The sequence below is a fragment of the Onthophagus taurus genome, chromosome 11, assembly GCF_036711975.1.
Source record: "Onthophagus taurus isolate NC chromosome 11, IU_Otau_3.0, whole genome shotgun sequence".
NCBI classification, from domain to species: domain Eukaryota; kingdom Metazoa; phylum Arthropoda; class Insecta; order Coleoptera; family Scarabaeidae; genus Onthophagus; species Onthophagus taurus.
In genome coordinates, this window is record NC_091976.1 from 2,710,461 (window position 1) to 2,733,992 (window position 23,532).

Genomic DNA, 23,532 nt, shown 5'->3' on the forward strand with positions numbered 1-23,532 from the left:
AAAGAAATTGCGAAAGAAGAAAGAAGTTACATCTTCTTCAGATTCAAACGAGATTGATATGATTGATAAAATTTGCAACGACAGTGAGTACGAGAGTGAGTGGGAGGAAAATGATTGTGTGTGGAGAGAACTACAATGAAACTAAAAAACAGGACGATTGGATTAAGTGTGTAATATGCTCTCGCTGGACCCATGAGGGTTGCACAAGGTTCGAAAATAAATGTGATTACTGCGGAAAACGGGAAATCCAAAGGAAGAAAAATGTATTGTAGGCATACATTTTGAGACAAAGATTTTAGCCAACTAGTTTTCCTTTAACTATGTAACATTGAAACAGTAGCCGGTAAACTTATGAAAATAAACTTTATCTGTATTAAAAAACCCTTTTTCTTATCCCATACCCTAATTTTAATGAAAAAATCAATGGTCCATTTATACCTACGGTAGTGGTCCATCTAACCCGGATACCCTCGGGATAGATGGGCAACGTAACAGTTTAAAAAACAAATTATTGGCTCTAAAGATATAAATGAGTCAATACGAAAGTTTGCAATAAGGTTTTAAAATGTGTTGTGATGACTCAAAAAAAGTTTTGAAGTATTTACATTTCAGGAATTTAAAAAAAAAAAGGTTATTAAAAAATGTGGTCCATCTATCCCGGACTTACCCTATAAAGGATTTTGTGAGTTTGTAAGCAAACCATTGAAAGCGGGTGTTAGATGATATGTTCATTTATACAGTTGGCAATGGTTTTGCATATAAATATAGGATAAAAAGAAATAATAAAAAAGGGTTGGTAACATTGATTTTTTTTTGTTTGTAACGGTTTTTCTCTCTTCCGGTTAGTAAGAAGAGACTAGAAATGTAAAACAGATTATTCTTATAAGTTAATATAGAAATAATTGATCAAGAAGATAGTTGTGTATTATTAATAACCTAAAAAAATAACAAACTAGAAACTGAATACGTAATTATGTCTTTCTTGTTTGTTTCATTATATATACAGTAATACCCCGTAGTTACGCGATAGGTGGGACTGACAGTAGCCGCGTAAATCGAAAATCGTGTAAGTCAAAATTCGATTAATAAACATTAATTTTGTTAAAAAAATGTATGTACAGGGTGGTTCAAATTCGATGTCCGAATGGGCTATCTCGGAAACTGTAAGAGTTAGAAAAAAAGCAGCTAACATGTCTAGATCTCTTTTTTTAAATAAATTTCAATGTCGAAAACCTAAAAACGCTATCGTTAAAAAACAGCGTAAGTACGGGGACGCGTAAGACGGGGTCGCGTAAGTCGAGGTTTTACTGTATAAATAAATGCTCCATCATACGGCGTAATTTTGTACATAAATTATGAGCCACTGTTTAAATAAAACTTACTTAAACCCTTGCGACCTGTAAATAACCTTTTAAACTATTTGTTAAATAAATTAATAATTACATAAACTTTATTAAAAATTAATATTAACGCTTTTTCGCTGGTTAACCTCTCCTATCTTTAACAATGATTGACATATAACCTCCATTACTGACATAATCTACAGTTAAATGTATGCAATAATGATATGTATAATGATGATAGGGACACATCATGTTCTACCCTCGTATTTTGATTTTTGTTTCTGATTTTGCTGTTTGTCTTTATTTTTTCTTTTTTGTGTGTAATTTTATGCAATCTAGTGTAATGTCCTAGATTATTTCTATTTCTAATTTTCTAGATGATTTTCCTAGTGTAATCTTATGATTTTGAATTGGTATATAAGTCTGGTAAATACATATATCTGACTGAGGCGTTATCAAGGGATTTTAACAATCAAGGATCCGACACGAAGATAGAATTTAACGACTTAGAACATACAAGTAAATTTATTAATAGAATCATTACCTGCAACAGAGAAAGTATGGAAACTAATTAAAGAGCAGAAGTTGATAAAAAATATCAGTGTCAAAAAGATGATTATGAATAAATGGCCAAAATACAGGAAAGATGTACCAGAGGAACTGAAACCATGTTATGATATGAAAAACTACTTAACAATTTGTGAAGACATTATATTTTGTGAAAACAACATACTTATTCCGAATAATTTAAAAAAGGAAATATGCGGACACCCAGGAGAATCACGAAAATTAAAAATAGAATCAGAAATAGTATTTATTGATTAAATGTAGGAAAAGACATCGAAAAATATTTAAAAAAAACTGTGATACTTGCAACAAATTTTCGTGTAACATACAAAAATCTAAATTAATGTTAAGAAATACTCCCGAACTACCTTGGCAAGAGGTTGGTGTAGACTTATTTGATAACAAAAACGAGGTGTTTATGGTAATGGTTGATTACTTAGTTATCAAATTATATTGAAATAGAGCAGGTTAAGGATTTAAGAAGTCAGACAATAATAAGGGAAATAAAAGCTTCTTTCGCTAGATTTGGCATTCCAATGAAAGTTTATACTGATGGAGCCAAATATTCGAAAATTCAAAAGATTTTCAGAAGAATGGGAATTCACGCATGTATTGTCCAGGGCTTATTTTCCTCAGTCTAACGAAAAAGCAGAAAGTTCAGTAAAAATAATAAAAATTTTATTTAAAAAATGTGAAGATTCCAAAACTGAAACGTTATTGAATTTAAAACATACACCGAGAGAATATACAGGGTGGTTCAGTTTTTAATCGGGAAACTTTACTAGGACGTAGTACTTGCCAAAATAACACAAGTTTTTTATATAAACATAGGGTCGCAACTCTTTTGTTTTCGAGCTATGAGCGATCAAAGTTGAGCTAAAAATTTACATTTTATTATTTATTTCGGCTATAAGTAAACCGAAGAATTTGAAATTTGGTATGTATTTACTACTGGTTAACATCTTGTTTTCTAGCATACCTTAAGCTTCCCTAGCGCCCTCTAAGGGGATGAAATTCACCACCCCCTTGGTTCTTTTTAGAAGAACTTTTTAACGCCATGGAGTATTAACATAAAAAAATATTGGTTATAAAGCTCATTCTTTAATGGTACTTTTTTGTCTCTTTAGTTTTTTTCCTAAAATTGATAGTTTTTGTGTAAAAAAATGGAATGTCGTGCCATGTACCGCCATGCTTAGCTAAAATTACTCTAAAAGTTGGCTTTGATTTTCAAAAAACAATTTATGTTTGTATTGAGACGAGCTGTTAGTTACGTTAAATCCTCTTAATTGTTGACAATTATTGAAAATATTTCTTGATTGTTATTAAGTAAAAGTATCATTATTTTTTTATTGTTGATCATTGTTTAAAAAACTACGAAAAATTGATCATGCCACGATTATTTTCGACAGAAGAATACGCAGACATTCATTTTATTTATGGTTTTTGTGATGGAAATGCGGAAGCGGCATCTAGAGAATACGCTAGAAGGTTTCCTAATAGAAGATGTCCTGATCCTCAGGTATTTATCAATACACATCAACGTTTTCGACAATATGGTTTAAATACCCAGCAAGTACGAAATAATCAAAATAACAGAAACCAAAGAGCAATTTTAAATCTTTTTGATAATGACAGCACATTAAGCAGTCGCATAGCTGCTAGACTACTTCAAGCTCAAAATTTACGAGTCTCAAGAAGTACAATTTTACGAACTCTGAAGAAGGACCACAGGAAACCCTATCGTTTTCAACCTGTACAAAATTTAAGACCTGAAGATGGTCCTAAAAGAGTAACTTTCTGTAGGTGGTTTGTACAGTCTGTTGAACGTGACCAAAATTTTTGTAAGAAGATTTTGTGGACAGATGAAGCCACGTTTACAAGAAGGGGTGTCGTAAATTACCATAACTTACATAGTTGGGAGCATGAAAATCCCCATGCAATACGTCCAAAAACCTACCAAACAGAGTTTAGTTTTAATGTGTGGATGGGTGTCATTAATAATAACCTCAGTGGGCCTTATTTTTTGCCACCTCGTTTGAACGCAACGATGTTTTTAAATTTTTTGCAAAACGATTTGGCGGAATGTTTATCGGACGTTCCTCTAGGTGATCTGGAGCAACATTGGCTTCAGATGGATGGGGCACCATCGCATTACAGCGCTAACGTACGTGCATGGTCATAGACGGATAGGACGACTAGGTCCTGTCAATTATCAAGAGGCAAACCGAGGTCCCGTTGCCTGGCCACCAAGGTCTCCTGATCTTAACGTTTTAGATTTTTTTGTGTGGGGCTATATGAAAAATCTAGTTTACGCCGCTCCAATAAACACTCGGGAAGAACTGTTGGGAAAAATAAAAGACGCTGCTAACACTTTAAGGAACAATCCGTTTCAAATATTAGCAGCAGTTAATTCTGTTGTTACAAGATGCCAAAAATGCATTGATAACAATGGCATGCATTTTGAACAATTTTTAAATTAATTGTGTTTATTTTTGTAATGAGTTTTTTTGATAAATTTGTTTCATTTTGATTCTTAATTAGTTTTCTGTTTGTTTTTTAACATTTTTCTCTTGTAATTTCCATTTTTTTAGTATACTATTTAATTTATTATTAAATGTTACTTATCTTTTGAATGATTATTTTAACTTAAATTTAATTAAATTTTTTATTACTTTAATGAGAAAACAAGTCAAGAGACGAAATCGTAAATAATTTGTGTTATTGTGTTAGCCCAAAATCCTGGTAAGTTTACATCTTCCATAGCCAACTTAAAATTTTGTTTTTTATTTGTAGGTAGCGCTTTGCCGCGCAATGTAACATATTTTATTTTTTTACGCAAAAACTATCAATTTTAAGAGAAAAACTAAAGAGACAAAAAAGAACCACTAAAGAATGAGCTGTACAACCCATATTTTTCTATGTTAATATTGCATTGCGTTAAAAAGTTCTTCTAAAAAGAACCAAGGAGGTGGTGAATTTCATCCCCTTAGAGGGCGCTAGGGAAGCTTAAGGTATGCTAGAAAACAAGATGTTAACCAGTAGTAAATACATACCAAATTTCAAATTCTTCGGTTTACTTATAGCCGAAATAAATAATAAAATGTAAATTTTTAGCTCAACTTTGATCGCTCATAGCTCGAAAACAAAAGAGTTGCGACCCTATGTTTATATAAAAAACTTGTGTTATTTTGGCAAGTACTACGTCCTAGTAAAGTTTCCCGATTAAAAACTGAACCACCCTGTATAAGTTCCCCAAGCCAAATGTTAATGTCAACAAATGTAAGAACTTGTTTTCCAATTAAATTTGAGAATCTTAAACGTAAGGTGACCTTAAAAGAAGATAGAAAACAAATTGACATTTATAAAAATCAATACAAGAAAACATATCATAGACAGACTAAAACGAAAGAAGATGATTTTACGAAAGGAGAAAAGATATGGTTTAAGAAAAAACTGAACGAACCATAAAAACAAGGAACAATTATAAGAAAGTGTGAAGAACCAAGGTCATATTTGGTGACAGCAAAAGAAGAAGCATGTCATGGTGTCCGAGATAAAAACATTAACTGTTAAACCGAAAATAATTTTTATAAGATGTTAATATCTGAAAATTTCTTTAAACTATTTTACAATATTTACCAATTTAACGAAATGAAGATTGTTCGCTCCGCTTATATATTTTTAGTGCGCATGTGCGACATTCGCCCCCGCTCAGTGTGAGTTTCACCCGCTTGGTCCGCATGCGCACCCTTAACGCACTCCGCTTTTAATTTAATACGTATTACGACTCAGTTCAGTTAACCCGCATTTTGAATACTACGCATCCGCTTCGCATCCGCCAAAAATTCAGTTTAGTTCTCTACCGCATCGCCACGCCGCTTCAGAAGGTAATTAATCAATTATCATTTGTTTTATTTAAATTTTTATTTTTAATTAAGAATTATATTTTTTTATTACAATCATCTTGTTTTTTTTTTTTTTATTATTGCTAATTTTTGAAACCAGCACCTCCGCTGTTATTGTCGCCTATAATTAGAGCGCACAAGATAGTTTTAATGATTTCAGAGTACATAAATTCAGCATTTCAATAAAGTGAACGCCAACAAATACAGATTACCAAAACAATAGAACAGGGATCGTTAAAGTAATTAAAAAATTGAATAAATTATTTGATATTTTAAATTCTTAAACATATAATGTTTAACTTAATGTTAAACTCCATCAAAATTTTACCAAAAATTGTTGACTGGTAACTATTGAAGGAATACAAAAATTATGGAGTTTGTTAAAGAATTCACATACGAGCGTTGCAACTAGATACATAAATCAAGACGGTCTTGAAAATTTTTCGGCCAAATCCGGGCGCAAGGCGGACTTAATTATATTAATCCAACAACACCAATGCAATTTGAGAGAGCATTCCGTAAATTATTGTGTCAAAAGTACTTTCACAATGGCAATGAGAATTGAACAGATGATTTCGCCACATTTCTTATTAAAACTAAAGAAAACAATATGATTAACATTAACACTTTATTCTACAAACGTGAAGAAGTTTTACCAAATGTATTCGGATTGATACAGATTACAGGGCACAAGAGCTACCGACACAAAGTGGATTTACGTACTGTCTGTGGTTATTTATATAAAAAAAGTGTTAAGTGTGCGCAATTGTGACAGGTGCCAGAGATTGTTATTAGATAGTAATTGAGAGACAAACTATTTATTCACTTTAAATCGTTCTCTACAGATAATCTGTTTGGTAGCTTAATTGTGCCCAACAATACATTTTTGAACTACTTTTTTAAATTGGATGAATCATTTTATGATACCTACTCAATATTGTTATGTAAAAGGGGCATTTGTAAATGATTTGTATCAGTCATTTGTATGTACACAGTTTCTGTTGGAATACCTATTAAAATGATGTTAGATTAAAACTATTTTACACGTTGAAATTCCATAAAAAAAACGTTATGTTGTGATAACTATTGATGGTTATTTAAATAGATTGAAGCCCTAAGCAAAAAGAACTGAGTCTAACACACAACATGACCTGTATTCTAATATGGAGAGAATAAACTACACAAAAATGCTCGCATTGCATCTAAAAGGCCAAGAAACGGCAACGTGATATCAGTTGGAAAGGCAAGCTCTTACCAGAAGGATTCTGCGGATATCGTGAAACTGATTCACACCTTGTGAGTGAAGTAATTGAAACTATCGTCGAAGAAGACTATTCAATTTATCACGCAACATCAGTTCTAGATGAGGTCACATTCAATTGGAGAGAATCGAACAAAAACATGCACAACTTCCATATATATGTTACCTTCCAAGATCTTAACTATATTATTGAAGTTTTTTAATTTTTGATTTTGTTAAATTTAATTTTTATTTGTAAATTAAGTTAAAAGAGATTTAGATCTATTCCTGAACCCCACCTACTAACATAATATTTTTCCATTGTATTGTATAATATTCTAAGTACTGAAGATGAAACATTAGTTTCGAAACATGTCTGCTTGAATTGAATTAAACATTTTTAATATTCCTCAAAAAGTTTTTACTTTTACCTACATCATATTTTATACACAACTTCGCCAAACCCGGAGCAAAATCAAACTATCATTCCTTTTGGGATATCATACCAAAACCAGAAAGTATGATCACAAAGCAAATGCATTTCAACTCCAAAATTCAGGTCCTTTAAAAAGAAAATATCGTCTATGGTTCGACGAAGTCTATAGAAAACTCACTCAAGAACATGGTGGTGATGGAAGATACCCATAGAGTTACCTAATGGAAAAGCCTATAGAATTAGAACACCCTATAGCCAAAGAATGCGAAGATGTCTCAAACAGACAGCCTGAGAATTATAACGAAGATACGCAATCCTCAAAATCCACTGCACAACATTAGTAACGAAAATCTATACGTAAGAACAAAAATAGAACCAATTAATCTAAGACATGCACAAATCAGTAAAAAATTCATCAAAAAATCACATAATAAACGATTGCTTGACAAAATGTGCCAGAGATGAACGGTGGTAGAAAATAACAGGAACAACTGGATACGAAACACTGACACAGAACACAGAAGAAGAAACATAAAATTATTTAAGTAAAATAAAATGTATTACATAATACTGTAAGGTGGAAAGATCAGGGCTTTCAAAGCTCCTGATCGGTAGCCAATAAAGATTATTTCTCTCTCTCTCTCTATATATTTTTATAATATATTTCAATAAATTTTAATGTTTTAATTTTAGCGGATTATATGCGAGGAAAAGCGCAAGCAAGCGGTTTATAATAGACTCATTATAATGGTTCATTTGTTGTAGAGAAAAAAACCGTGTATTGTTGGTTTACCTAAAACACAAAGGTGCATCATTCAGAACGACTTTTAGATGCAATATTTATTGTATCAATTACTCAAAATTATGTCAATATGAGTATCACTTGAAATTTCATAGAAATTTACCAGCTGTATTATTTAAATGTTTACAGCCAAGTTGTCATCAAGTTTTCAAAAGTTTTAACCGTTTTAAATTGCATATTTACAGAGAACATGTTGCAACTCTTTAAGAGTATTTAAGTATTTAAATGTAATACATGTATTTTTTTGTAACGATCGAATTGTTTTTAATCATATCATCTGAATGATCATTTAAAAAGTTCCGAATTTTTTGAATGTCCGTCCGTTTTGAAATATATGTAAAAGTCAACAAAACAACACAAATGTAAATCATTCAAAAGATCTCATGACTCCAACATCGTCAACAAACGACAGTGACCCTTTTGCTAATGAAACAAAACATGTCAATGATGTTGAACCACTTCCTAATGAAAATAAACAAGAACTTGGAATGAAGTTACAGGGATCGTTATTTTTAACATTACAAGGAAAATATAATATTTCAAATAAATCTTTGCAAACTATTGTTGAAACCATTTCTGATCTGAATAAACTTAATTCTGAGTACATAGTCCAAAAACTGTTATATGCTGGTTGTGTAGCATATAAAAACATATTTCACAATGATTTATTTCAACGGGCTATTAATTCGACAAATGGTCAATTACGGATTAATTAATTAATTACGATGAGATAACCGCAGAAAATAAGGATAGACTAACTTTAGAAATTATTGCTAGACATTTCAAGGAAAAAATAGGCGACATCCTTGATAAGCTTGAGGTACGCGAATATCGTAATTTACTTTAACTTAAAATGTTTTTATTTTAGGAATATAACACAAAAGAAATTGAGATGAATATTGCAATCTTAACTCCTTGGGTGCCCATTATGTATGAAATTTAGTATATGTAGATAATGTAAGTTCACACTGTAACTATACATCAAATATGTAATGAAATTGTGGGTCAAAAATTACCCGTCATGTCATTGTAATTTTACGACTTTTTTTTCAGTATGGATAAACAAATTGAAGATTGGTTAGAAAACGGAATCATTAGACCGAGTGCGTCAGATTATGCAAGCCCAATAGTACTTACTAGTCAAGAAAAAATATGGTAGTACCAGAATGTGTGGACTTCAGACAACTCAATCGAAAAATTATCAGATATCCTTGTCCTGTTATTGAAAACCACATAGATCAATTGGCAAAGGCGAAAATGTTTACTACATTAGATCTTAAAAATAGTTTCTTCCACGTGCTAGTGTCTGAGAGTAGCATAAAATGCACATCATTTGTAACACCAAACGGACAATTTTTGAAAACTCCATTTGGCTTGTGTAATTCTCCGGCGGTCTTCACTCATCGGTCATTCAAAACATGATGACACAACCGTGAACTCAACCGCGAACGCAATCACGAAAGCAAGAAATTAATTTCTTTAATTTTTATGACATAAAAATTCAGAAAAAAGTTTGTCTCAACCTTTAAGTATGGATTTTTTGACCACCATATTCCTCTTTTTATTCATCTTTATAGGAGGGGAAGTGGCTGTAGCATGCTGTGCACACGACATGTAATAACAAGTAAACATGTTGCTATACAAAAATTATTTTTCATTATTATTATCAGTCACTCAAATTATTATATTCACCGAATGTACTGTTTATTTATTTATTTATTAAAATATTATTATTAATACATATTTATTTATTATATTGTGGACCGTAGAACCGTAAACATTCTAGGTGATGTAATAAAGACAATATCAGGAAATCTCGATAACGAACACACTATTAAACATGATAACGCATTTGAAACCCTATATGCAAATCAACAGAAAATATCCAAATCTATGCAGATGCAGGCATAGACATCAAAAGAAAGTATTAAAACAATTTAAAGAAATATCGATAAATTAAACAAAAATCAATTATAGAATCCAGAATGTTAGAAGTGGAAATTGTAATACAAACCATTTCTAAAAGAAACGACAGCAATATTAATTTGTGCTGCAACTTATACACAAGGACAAGATTTTTCAGGTGAAAATGACAATCTGTCTGTGCACGAAAGATCGTTTAACACGTGGTTATCTTCATTATCATCATTTAGTTAACAACTTCTTATGCGTTTCTATTTTAATTTATTGTTTTATAGTAGTTAACATAACAACTTTGTCTTGTCTATTGTTTCGTCTTTCAAGCGATGAAGAACTGACAGTTCTCGTGAACTTTAATATTGCAGGATAGCCCATTTGTTATTCACATTTAATAGAAAACTTATAAAACACTATAAAAAGCCTATATAAACACTTTTAGAGTTGAATAAGGTAAAAAAATACTTTTGGCTGCGTAGATCTTCAAAATACCCCATTGTGGGTCGGTATAAGACCTAAGGGACACGACGACAACGTAGTTTTAAATGAAATCCAAAATGATTCCAGCACGTCCGTAGGAGCGATTGAAAGAACACCACTGCAATACCGAAAAGTATTGCTTATCGCATTTTGAAAAAAAAAACAAATATAACCCTTAGCATTGCGTTGCATAAAAGAACATGTATTCAAAACCTCTTGCAAATCTTGCTGAACTACGCCGCGATAATTATACAGCAGCAGAAGAAATAAATGCAAAGAGATTTGCACCACTAATACACTGAGAGAAAAATGTCATTTTAAAATAAGATGGCATCACTCTTAACCAATATCCTTTTGTTTTAAAAGTAAAAACTGTTGTTACTACCAGATAGTATTTTATTTTAAAATAGATAGGTTGTTACTTTAATAATGTCAGTTGTTGATTTTAAATCGCAAAAATTATTGTATTAAATTATGAAAGACTTTTGTGGTACTATGAATATAATTTTAGCGAAAGATAAAAAGTTCTTGAATTAAAAGTGTGTCCTTGTTGTTTAACAAAACTTCTTGAACATCTTATTTTAAGAAGTAACTTTATTAATTCAAAACCTTCTAGTTATTGCCATTAAAAATAACACCTTTATATGAAAAGGTACATTATTTTGTTTTGTTCACGTGGTATTATCGCGTGATTTCGATCGACCTAGAACGTGTTCACACCTGTTCATTGGTGTTCATCTTTAGTTTCTGTGCTCCCTGTGCTCGCTGTGCTCTTAGTTTGGTGGTGATTGCGAATGAGTAGGGAAGTATAGTTTAGCCACGTTTAGCGAAGAAAATGGAAGAAATGGACGAGTCCGATATTGTAAGTTCATTGCTCATCAAGTGGAACTTGCCAGAGTTTATAGATGAATTCAAAGGTAAGAAAAAGGAATCATTTTTCTAGTTACAAATAACGGCAATTACGGTATATCTCGTTGCTAAGTTAAACAAATTATTTAGGCGCCACCCGTAAATGTACCCGGAAACTTGAAATTATTCGTTTTAAATTCACGTCGCATCAGTGTTGGCTAGGTTACAGAATAGAAAAAGGGAATATAACATACGCAAACATTTGAATCGGAGGCCTGAAAATGTTTAATAAAATATGCGTCTTATGTTAGATTCGAGCAAAGACTGTTTATGCGGTAGGTTTGCCAGCGCGACGTCGTGACGTCATCGACAAGAGTCAAGAAATTCGTTACAGTATTTTTCTAGTTTTTTATTCATTCTCTTATGATGACTGGTGCGACATGAATTTAAAACGAATAATTTCAGTTTTCCGGATACATTTACGGGTGGCGTCTAAATAATTTGTTTAACTTAGCAACGAGATATACCGTAATTGCCATTGTTTATTACATCGTTAATTAATCAAAAAAAAAAATTAATTTTAGAAAAAAGGAATAGACATAGAAGTTCTCAAAGAACTTACTATATCAGACGTTGATAACTTAATACCGTACGAAAAATTCGGGAAACGAATTAAATTTCGATGCAATCTATTCAAGTGGAAAGAAGAAAATGTATGATATTATGATTGTAGACGCAGTTAAGCAAATACTTATATTTTTTTTCTGTGCACTCAGGGTTATTTCACACCTTTAGCATCAACAAAGTCAGCGGCACAATCAAGTGTGGGTTCATGGTTAGAGAATATTGCGTTTGTAATAAGTCCGGCGCCGGACGATGTAAGTTTTTTATTTATATATTTTTATATTATTATGCGGAATAATAATCTGCTTATTGATTTGTTTATATGTTACTTAAGCTCAGGACTCTCGAACTAAAACAAGCCTATTAGCAGATTTTCTTTTTTACTAATGGAACGTAAATTATAATTTATAATTTAATTAAGTAATTAGTAAAACGAGGTAATTTTTAGTCTACGCCGCCCACTCTCTGGTCGGAGTTTACCAAAGAAAGTCTAGAACAGACATTAAAACAAACCATTAAAGGTCAACTGGTATTGAAATATTTTCAGCAACATCAATCCTTAGACAAAAAACATCAGACAGATCTCGTACATATAATCGTCGCATGTATGTTTTCAGATAATAAAAAAATTACCGCTGATGTGTTTGAAAAATATGCTAAGTCAATAGTAGAGTTGTTTCCTTCTGAAATTCAGGTACATACAACATTTGAAATACAAATCCTAACAAATAAATAATAATATTCATATATGTATAGTTAAAAAAGTTTTTGTTATAGACTATTTACTACACTCCTAGAAAGAATAAAAAAAATCCGAGTGGAAAACTTTACGACCGTTACAGTAATATACGATACCAATCAAAAAAATTAAAGGTTTCAGAAGAAAATAAAGAAAATAATAGTTTACAAAATCTTGATTTTGTAGAAGGTAAAATAAAATGAACTTTAGTCGGTGACGGATGTGTATCTCTAATGTCTACATTTGTTCTTATGTAGATGACATCGAATATTATACAGCATTCTTATTAACAAACTCCGATCCATGTCTTTGGGAAAAAGTTAAAAATTATTGGCAGCGCACTGTGAAATACAGATTAAATTCATTTAAATCATTTGATGGGTCATTAAATGATATTTTAAAACAGTGGCCAAAATATAATGATGTAAAAGGATATGAATTGGTATAATATGAATATATTTATTTTAATTTCATTAAAACATTTAATTTTTTAGATTAATATTGATTTCGAAAATATCCATGAAGGTAAAGGATCTCTTCTACTACAAAATTTTGATGACTTTATAGACAAAATATTACCCATATATAATGCAGATATAAAAGATCAATTTAACAGAGAGCTGTTAGGTCAACTACAAACACCCACACAGTTATCAAAAGGTAAAATAATAATACTTATTTTTTTATATAAGGTGTTACATTATCGTTTATTGACAAGCGAAAATCGGTAATTCACAAGAAACTCTAAACCTTAATGCCCAGTTCTATAGTCAACTTAAAAATTTTAAGTTCACTTTAACATGCTTTCTATAGCCATGGATTTATCGTGGATTACCATGGTAAAACAACAAAGTGAAATTTAAAATTTTTAAATTGGTTATGAAATTGGAGTAAGTTTGTAGTTTGTTATACAAAGTAAATATGTGTCATTAACATTTGATTCTTTTTGTAGATTCAAGGGACTATTTTATAGTAATATTACTGCATGCGATACTCCAACCAAAGCGTATTAATAAATGGCACAAACCTACCATATTAGATGCACAAGAAGATTTTGTGTTACAAGTTAATAAACGATATTTGTTCCAAGATAGAAACGTTAACCTTCGGGCAGGCGCATGTATCCCTCAGATACACCGTAATTTTCTTTTCATCCGTACTACCGCGTTTGAATAGCGAGACCACGCCCTTCCTAGATACGTTTTTAGATCCAATGGTCGTATCTAACAGTACGCTAAGTGACTTCGAGGTGGTCACCCGTTTTGAGATATCGATCTTTTGTATCTCATAGATACACGCGACTGTTTATGTAAGTTTTTGTAAATTCTCATTTTTGTAGTTCACTTGGGTTTTTTAACATTTGGAGCTAATTTGTAGTATCTACTTGAAATTTATTATTTTTATTTTATCTTTTTATATGATAAAATACCATATGTATCTAAGAGATACACGCGCCATTTATGTTATATTTCTGTTTTAATTTTTTTAAAAGTATTAATATGGCATACCGAAAGAAGAAATACGATCTAACTAATGAAAAGGATTGTGAGGAGCTGAGAAATCTACTTCTTTTAGAGGAAAGTGAAGGAAGTAATTATGAAAGAGATGAAATAGAGCACGAGGAAAGCGACACCGATGCATCTGTTTCTGCTGAAGAAAGAGGAGAAGATTCGGAAACAGATCAAAGTGATGTCAGTGAAACTGAAGAAGATGAAGATGAAGGTGATGAATCACATTTTGTTGCCGTTCAAAAGAAGAACAAAAAAATCGTTAATGAATGGAAATGGAAAAAAACTCCTATGTCACAAAGAAAACGAGCTCCCCGTCAGAACATTATTATTCATTTATCCGGAGTAATAGGTGAAGCCAGAAAACCTGGTGGAATTTATGAAACATGGAATTTATTAATAAATGATAATATACTGCAAAAAATTACTCAATATACCAATCAGTATATTATATTAATTCAAACCAAATTCGCCAAACTTAGAGATGCTCAAAAGACAGATATTACTGAAATTAAAGCATTTATTGGTTTAGTCTATTTAGCTGGGGTATATCACGCAAATCGGTTAAATTTAAAAGAGCTATGGTCGACTAAAGGGATTGAAAGATTTAGAAGGACAATGAGTCTGAAACGATTTCATTTTATAATGCGTTCCATAAGATTTGATGACAGGGAAACTAGAGAAGAAAGAAAGCATGTTGACCGTTTAGCACCAATAAGAGGTATATTTGAAGAATTTGTAAAGAACTGCAAAAAATCATACTCTTTAAGCGAAAACATCACGAGCGATGAAAAATTAGAGGCGTTTAGGGGACGATGTCAGTTTCGTCAATATATTCCGTCTAAGCCATCAAAGTATGGAATTAAAATATTTGCGCTTGTAGATTCGAAACTTTTTTACACGTATACCAACCATGAAAATATACGCTGGACAACAGCCAGACGGACCTTATAAACTAAGTAACAAACCAGTTGATGTGGTCAAAAGACTTGTCGTTTCTATCCATAATTCTGGACGTAACCTTACAATTGACAACTGGTTCACCAGTTATGATTTAGTGGACTACCTTACACAGAAAAGGCTGCCTATTGTTGGCACATTAAAAAAAACAAACCCCAAATACCTTTCTAATTCAAAAAAATCAAAGATCGTGCTGTTGCCTCTAGTATTTTCAGTTTTCAGAAAGATCGTACCTTAGTGTCCTACGTCCCAAAACAAAATAAAATTGTAATTTTATTATCCAGTATGCATTTTGGCAACACAATAGATAAAAACACTGGTGAGAAACAAAAGCCAGAAATCATAACATATTATAACGCAACGAAAGGTGGAGTAGACACTGTGGACAAAATGTGCGCAAGCTATAATGTGGGGAGAAATACAAAACGTTGGCCAATGGTTATATTTTATTCAATGTTAAACGTGTGTGGTATTAACTCACAAATAATTTTCCTTGGAAATAATAATAAAGTAAGTAGCAGAAGGTCATATTTACGTCAACTAGCTGTAGAACTAACTGAACCACATATCCAAAGGCAAGGAACGAGACATACACAGCCATTGGAGGATTTCGAAAATGATCAAGACCAGAATGAAAACGTTAATGCAGATCCAGAAAATGAAGATGTACTTCAAAACACAGAGCACCAAGAACACCAAGCTAGAAAAAGGAAAAGATGTACTACTTGCTATTCTCGAACCAAACGTACCCGTCTTTCAAAATATTTTTGCACAAATTGTGAAAAGCATTTATGCTGCCTTGATCATTGTTTAGTCGTTTGCGCGGATTGTATTCCTAAATAATTATATTTCAGCCAAAAGTATGCAAGACATTAAAATACATTTAAAATAATACATTTTTATTACTTGTTGGTTTTCCTAGAGATTTTCCTTTCTTTATTTGATATTAAAATAGAAAAATATATTTTGTATGTATTAATACATAAAATGTATTGCAAATAAACGGTTTTGAAGTATTAGTTTATTATTAACATTAAAATATAGCAGTGTATCTAGGAGATACATGGGCGCCTTTTCGTGTACCTTTATCGGGCGCGCCTTCCGGAAGGTTAAGAAATAAATACAGGGACAAGAAGATCAGACTGCAACCACGCATAATTGTAGTAGGTACTGACAAAAAAAAATTTCTAGAATTTTATTGAATGTCTTGATATTACTATAAAACTAATATACGTTTTTAATTTGGAATTCTCGCCAATAAGTAAATTGGTATGGCAATTTTTTGCCACATATTTTTTTAAAATAACTGAAGGAAGTGTAAATGTTGATAGCCTAATTGCGCGGCTTAGTAATCAGTCAAAATTACTTTAATTAAATCTATCATGTTTACTTGCTTTTTGTCTAGCGTTAAGTTTAATTTAAGTTCAGAGTTACTATATCATTTGAAAAGTTTTCATAAGGTTCCCGCTATTTTTAAGTTTAGTTGTACATACTCTGAGTGTATACAACAATTTACCAGTATTTACACATACAAGAACCATTTAGAAAAACATGATAATAAGAAATCAATTTGCCGTAATGTACTAACACCATATTTGCAAAGACCTGAATTTGCTCATAATGAAACAAATTCACTTTCCAAAACAGAACACATGGGTAGTAATGTTGCAAAAGAAAATTTATATTCTCAACAATCAACAAATACTTCGTCAAATGCAACCGAATTTAGTATTGAAGGTGATTTAATAGCGTTTACTTTACAGTTACATAGCCAACAAAATTTTAATCGCAAAAATGTTGTTGATATTCAATGCTTAGTTCAATCATTTATTACAATCCCTATATCCAATTATCTAACCAAAAACATTTTACCCTTAACAAATAATACAGACGTCCACGAAAAATTTTAAAAAATAAGTTTATTCTTGCAAGATCCGTTTCAAAATGTAAAAACTGAATATAAATTTTTTAATCATATTACTAAAATGGACATCTATTCTCATCCCAAATGTTTCACAATAAGCAACACACTGACAGATGTTATTATTAATAATACACCTACTATAGATGCAAATCCAGTGCAAGGCTGTGTTTTTGATATTGGCTTACAATTTAAAAGATATTTTGAAAGTGACAATGTTTTCCAAGAAACTGTTGATAATATGAATAAGATTGAAAAATGTCAACAGCTGTGCAATTTTATTAATGGGTCTAGTTGGAAACATAAATGTACTGAAAATCCAAAAAGACAAGTTATAATACCATATTTTCTTTACTTTGATGACTTCGAAATAAATGATCCATTAAGTTCTCATGCGGGTGTTCACAAATTATGTGGAATATATTGCTGTTTCCCTACAATACCGCAATTTCAGATGTCAAAATTAAGTAACATTTTGGTAGTTGGTTTCATAAAATCTGTGGATTTGCATAAATTTGGAAATAAGAAATGTTTACACGGACTAATTGACGATATAAATCGGTTAGAAGATGAAGGAATTTCTTTAAATCTAAAAAACAAAATTGAAACACAAATTTATTTTAAACTGGGTTTGGTACTGGGCGACAACCTAGCATTAAATGATGTTTTAGGGTTTACAAGTTCATTTTCAAGTAATTATTATTGCAGAATTTGTAAACGTTCAAAGCATCAAGCACAGAACGATACAAAACAAATCGATACATTTTTAAGAAATAAAAACGATTACATGAAAGATACATTTACTGCAGATTGTTCAAAAACGGGAATAAGAGAAGAATCAATTTTTAACCAAATTAAATCGTTTCACGTAACCGATAATGTGTGTTGTGACATTATGCATGATATTTATAATGGTGTCTGCAGATATAACTTAGCTCATGTTCTTAATTACTTTATTTACGAAAAAAAGTACTTTACCTTAAATATTTTAAACAATCGGAAACAGATGTTTAATTATGGGCCTACACAAATAGGCAATATGAGTCCACCGATCCAACAAAACAACATTAAAACAAATGACAGCTTCAGAAATGAAATGTTTTACTCACTTCATTTTATTAATGATAGGTGACTTAGTACCAATTAAAGATAAGGTGTATGAATTTTTAAATCTATTTGTGCAAATTACCGATTTATTGTTACAAGTACATTTTACAGAGTGCGATTTAAGTAAACTTGATAATTTAATAGAAAGGCATCATTACCTGTATGTGACCTTATTTAAAGATAATCTTAAACCTAAGCATCATTTCATGGTACATTATACTCATATAATAAGAAATAGTGGCTCTCTTCGGCATCTATGGTGCTTTCGTTTTGAGGCAATACATCAAAAACATAAACGGTATGCTAGAAACATTACTTCTAGGCAAAATATTCCATTAACATTGTCTATAAAAACACAACTGGACTTTGCAAATATGGTGTTACATGATAGTTTCTTTGTCAGCGAAATATCTTATAAATGTACAAATACAGTAAATTTACAAGAGAGTAAATACGATGCATTTAGAGATAAAATTGATTTATCCGCTTGCAAAGTTGTGAAAGAGCTAACTTACAAGGGTAGCAAATATCAAAAAGGTTTTGTGATTTTTGATTCCACTGAGCAGCTCCCAAATATTTTTGAAATAATGGATATTGTTTTGGATAAAAATAAATTTTACTTTCTTTGTTTTCAATGGGAGGTCATAGAATATCTTGAACACTACCTGGTTTATAAGATTGCTTCAAAACATACTTGTGCCATTGTTAAATGTTTGAAGGAGGTGTGTAGTGGCAACACATTTTTATTTTTTATGTACAGGGGAAAGATTTGTGAAGCTGTCTGGTGTTACGTTATGCTAACACTTTCAACAAAACCGAAATCCGCCTAGGTACATTACCCCTTTCCATCTCCCATCAGACGAGGACACTATCTTAAGGGCGTAAGTTAGTGACGCAATGAATGGGATCCCTTGACGCCCTACCCATTCCTTCATTTTTTACTGTAACCATTCAAAAGCAAATGTGTTATTACATGGGTTTCTCATTTTCAGGGTATTACTCTCTTGTAAATTTACATTTTTATATTTTAGTATTAGCATTAAGTACATATAGTTATTTGTTATCATTAGTTTAACTTATTTTTACTAGTACCATTTTTTCATTTCATATTGATTGTTACTTATCATATTGTTTTCTCATACTTATATTGTATAGCTTTCAAATAAATAACTAGTAACATAATCAATTAAGGGGGCGGTTCAAAGCGTCCATTTTTATATACGCCGGGAGAGGTTACGTAGATGTACATTCACGACTTAATGCTACATATTTATAAAAAAGTAAATACGTAGGCTTGAAGTACATATATTACTCTATGGAATGACATATTTAGTATTCTAAAATAATCATGACGCTGACAGAAATAAATTACGAAAGTTAGTCATAATAAGGGCTTAATACAAATCGTTCTCTAGAAGAGATTAGGGACTTAAACGAGGTGGCAAATATGTCATCTAATGCTTATGTATCTTAGGAACAGATTCCGTATTCGTAAAAGTGCAATAGCTGTATGATTATTTCATGAATGTGTTTTTTCTGAAGATATGCGATTTTGTCTCAATTTTTAGTCATTACGAAAAGGTGTAAAATGGGTTGCCTAAAATCGACAAAACAGTACTAAGTAAACCTTTGGCAATTACATTGTAGATGGCTTTAGGTACTAATTAAAAATTAAAAAAAAAAATAAATATAAAAAATAATTAATTGCCAATAAAATGTTATAAAACGTATTATAAATTGATTACTAATCTTGAGTTGGTAATAACATTTGTTCATGGCCAATTTCTCTTTTAACTACTGAGTAAATAAATACATATAACAGAAAGAAGATTTGTAGGCAATTATGAATGAGTTGCTGATCACAGTCCTTCCGCCCTAATTTTTAGTGATTATATTAACACTGAGAAAATAAAAAATAACACAGCAAATTGTTATCAAGATATAAGAACATAAATAATCTAAAGTAAAGTAATAATAATTTGTAATAGACATAGATAACAATAATACTATTTATTCACAAAAAAAAACGGTTCTACATTATAAAAAATAATAAAAATCAATAACAACTTTAATTTTATTTTACAATAAAAAAACCATCTTACAATTAGAATAACAATTTTTACAAAACTATTTCACAATAAAAAACCATCATATACAGGGTGTTTCGGTGACTCGGGGAATAAATGTAACCACATATACTAGAGTGAAAATGATGACGATTCATGTAAAAAAAATTAGTAAAAGTCCTCTAATTGCAAAGATACAGGCCATCAAAGTTATGAAATTTTAACACATTTTTCTAAATATCTTAAACACTATTTATGGTAAAGCGTTGAAATTTGGTACAGCGTAAACTAACATCACGTAAAATCATTAGGCAATTTTTGAGTTGGATCGGTACGCGGGAACAATGCTATACAGGCTGTTCATAAAGTTTGTTTGCTCAGAACTTTTTTATCCTATCATTACCCTACATTTATTTTTGCATTTTCTAATAGTAAATTTAGTTTAGAAACTTTTATCACTCTTAGAGAATATTGATAAAAACCACCGTTTCCGTATTAAATGCAAAAATGTTAGGCTCCGAATTCAATAACACTAAAAAAAATAAATAAATAAATAATTTGAATTAGCAATGACAAGTGAAAATCGAACTGAGCTGTCATAACTATTATGTATGCAACATGTCCAAGTGTAGATTTAGCTAAATCACATTTTTAATTTGCTTTAGTTGGTTTAATAAAAGAACTCAAAAACAATAAATTAAAAATCAACACTAACAGGAATAATAAGAAAAGTACATAAAATAACAAGACAAGTAATAAAAAATACTAAAGGATGTTTAAAAACTTAGATTTCTTTTTTTTAGTAATAGCACTATTGAAATCGGAACCCAACATTTTTGGATTTAACACGAAAACGGTGATTTTTATGAATATTATCTAAGAGTAATAAAAGTTTCTAAACTAAATTTACTATTAGAAACTGCAAAAATAAATGTAGGGTTATGAAAGAATAAAAAAGTTCTGAGCAAACAAACTTTAGGAACAGCCGGTAAGCATTGTTCCCGCGGACCGATCCAACTCATAAATTGCCTAACAATTTTACACGACATTGATTTATACTGTACCAAATTTCAGCGCTTTACTATAAATAGTGTTTAAGATATTTGGAAAAATGTGTTAAAATTTCCTAACTTTGATGGCCTGTATCTTTGAAATTTGAAGACTTTTACTATTTTTTTTTACATGAATCGTCATCATTTTCGCTCTAGTATATGTGGTTAAATTTATTCCCCGAGTCACCGAAACACCCTGTATACAATATAATCAAGTGACGAATTCAGTAATGTTGTAAAATTAAATGCATGAATATTGTTGAATGATATTAATGATATTAATCATTGACTGACGAAATTAAACCGATTTTTTTATCAATTTTATGAACCCAAGACGTTCGAATCGCCACCTTAAAGAAAATACTAAAGAGACAAAAAAGTACCACTAAAGTATGTGCTTATAACCCATATTTTTTATGTTAATATTACATAGCGTTAAAAAGTTCTTGTAAAATAAATCAAGGGGATGGTGAATTGCATCCCCTTAGAGGGTGCTAGGGAAGTTTAAGGTATGGTTGAAAATAAGGTATCAGCCAGTAGTACATACATACAAAAATTCAAATTCTATGGTTTACTTATACTCGAAATAAAAGATAAAATGTAAATTTTTGGCTCAACTTTGACAGCTCATAGCTCGAAAACAAAAGAGTTGGGACCCTATGTTTATATAAAAAACTTATGTTATTTTGGCAAGTACTACATCCTAGTAAAGCTTCCCGATTAAAAACTGATCCACCCTGTATATGGCCAAAAATCTGATTCCTGTGGAATTGGGTCGAAAATGTTTAATATATTGTTAATGTTGAGCTAGGATCTAATACTGATAAAAAAAATTTGTGTTAACCAAAATTTAGGTAATAGAAATATTTGAATAAATAATTGAAAATAAAAATTAATTGTTTAAAAGTAATTAGTTGTTAAGTTATGAAAATAACACCAACTATAACAATATTAACATTTCGCAAAAAAAAAAAAAAGAACACCAAATAATATCGAGAATAGGCATCGCGTAAGGCTAAACCAGAATATATTCCTCAATGAATAAAATATTTCAACGGTAGGATGACTAATTGTAAGCTGATATAAAAAAGCGTCGCTATGAATAACTGAATTGAACTCTCGACGACCTCTTTTAACCAACAGCGGAACTATACAAATTTTTTTTGCACTTTTGCGAACATCACGTGATTGAACCGCGACCTTAAGGTGTTTCACTTACCAAATTCCTACTTTTTCAAATGGTAAAGTATTTTAATATAAAATACGATACCTATTACCATAAAATTGGTATTGTATTAAACTAATAACTTATTCTTTTAACTGAAAATTTAAAACATTTGGTGATAAAAAGGTTAATTTTTTTAAAGAAATAGAAAACTTTTAAGTGAAAAAACAACCTTTATTAAACTAATAACTTATGCTGTCATTTGAAAATTAAAAATTTTTGTAGTAATAACGTTTTCATTTTGAAATAAAAAGATACAAATTTTAATCAAAAAGGAAAACTTCATTGATTCAATAACTTAAGAGTTTTGTTATAATAAATCGCACTTTTATCGCAATAATGTTCACATATTAGTTTAATATTTAAACACATTAAATTGAAAAAGGTAGTTTATTAATTCAATAGTTATTATTTTTACGCCAAAAATTATATATTTTACCATAAATGATTTCCTTATTGAGTTAAAACAGATTTTAACTCTTGAATCAAATACATCTACTATTTTGGGATAACAGAAAACTCTTTTGCTTAAAATCTATTGACGTTTTTCTTTGTGGTAAAATGGAAAAACATTTGGCCCAACAACTTATTTCTCCGGGTGTAAAAAGATCTTTTCTGCGGCGATACAGAATTTGCATTAGTGCCGATGACAAACAATTTGAGCATTTGCTTTAGTTTTAAGAAAATAATTAAATAATATTTCTCCTTTTAACTAAGGAAAAAATTTGTTTGTATTTTAACAAGTTCAATTAAAATTTTTCAACCAAGCTTTTTTAATAAAAGTTACTGAT

At 30.7% G+C, this 23,532-nt stretch overlaps 1 protein-coding gene and 1 long non-coding RNA gene across 2 annotated transcripts in view; one reads left to right on the forward strand and one right to left on the reverse strand.

Annotated features, from left to right (window-relative positions):
* The window catches only part of LOC111416286 (uncharacterized), a 228,921-nt gene that overhangs the window by 19,108 nt on the left and 186,281 nt on the right, over positions 1-23,532 (reverse strand). The window lies entirely within an intron of this gene.
* Positions 12,600-14,350, forward strand: LOC139432216 (uncharacterized). Its single transcript, XM_071200647.1, has 5 exons — positions 12,600-12,857; positions 12,941-13,091; positions 13,160-13,344; positions 13,397-13,562; positions 13,855-14,350. The coding sequence occupies exons 1-5, from the start codon at positions 12,771-12,773 to the stop codon at positions 14,076-14,078; spliced, it is 813 nt and encodes a 270-aa protein (XP_071056748.1). The 5' UTR covers positions 12,600-12,770; the 3' UTR covers positions 14,079-14,350.

Bases quoted from the DNA above. Each gene is read 5' to 3' on its own strand.
- LOC139432216 (XM_071200647.1), top strand. From the start codon at position 12,771: ATGTTTTCAGATAATAAAAAAATTACCGCTGATGTGTTTGAAAAATAT. The intron at 12,858-12,940 runs GTACATACAACA...TTTTTGTTATAG, and splicing joins TGTTTCCTTCTGAAATTCAG to ACTATTTACTACACTCCTAG. The intron at 13,563-13,854 runs GTAAAATAATAA...TTCTTTTTGTAG, and splicing joins ACCCACACAGTTATCAAAAG to ATTCAAGGGACTATTTTATA.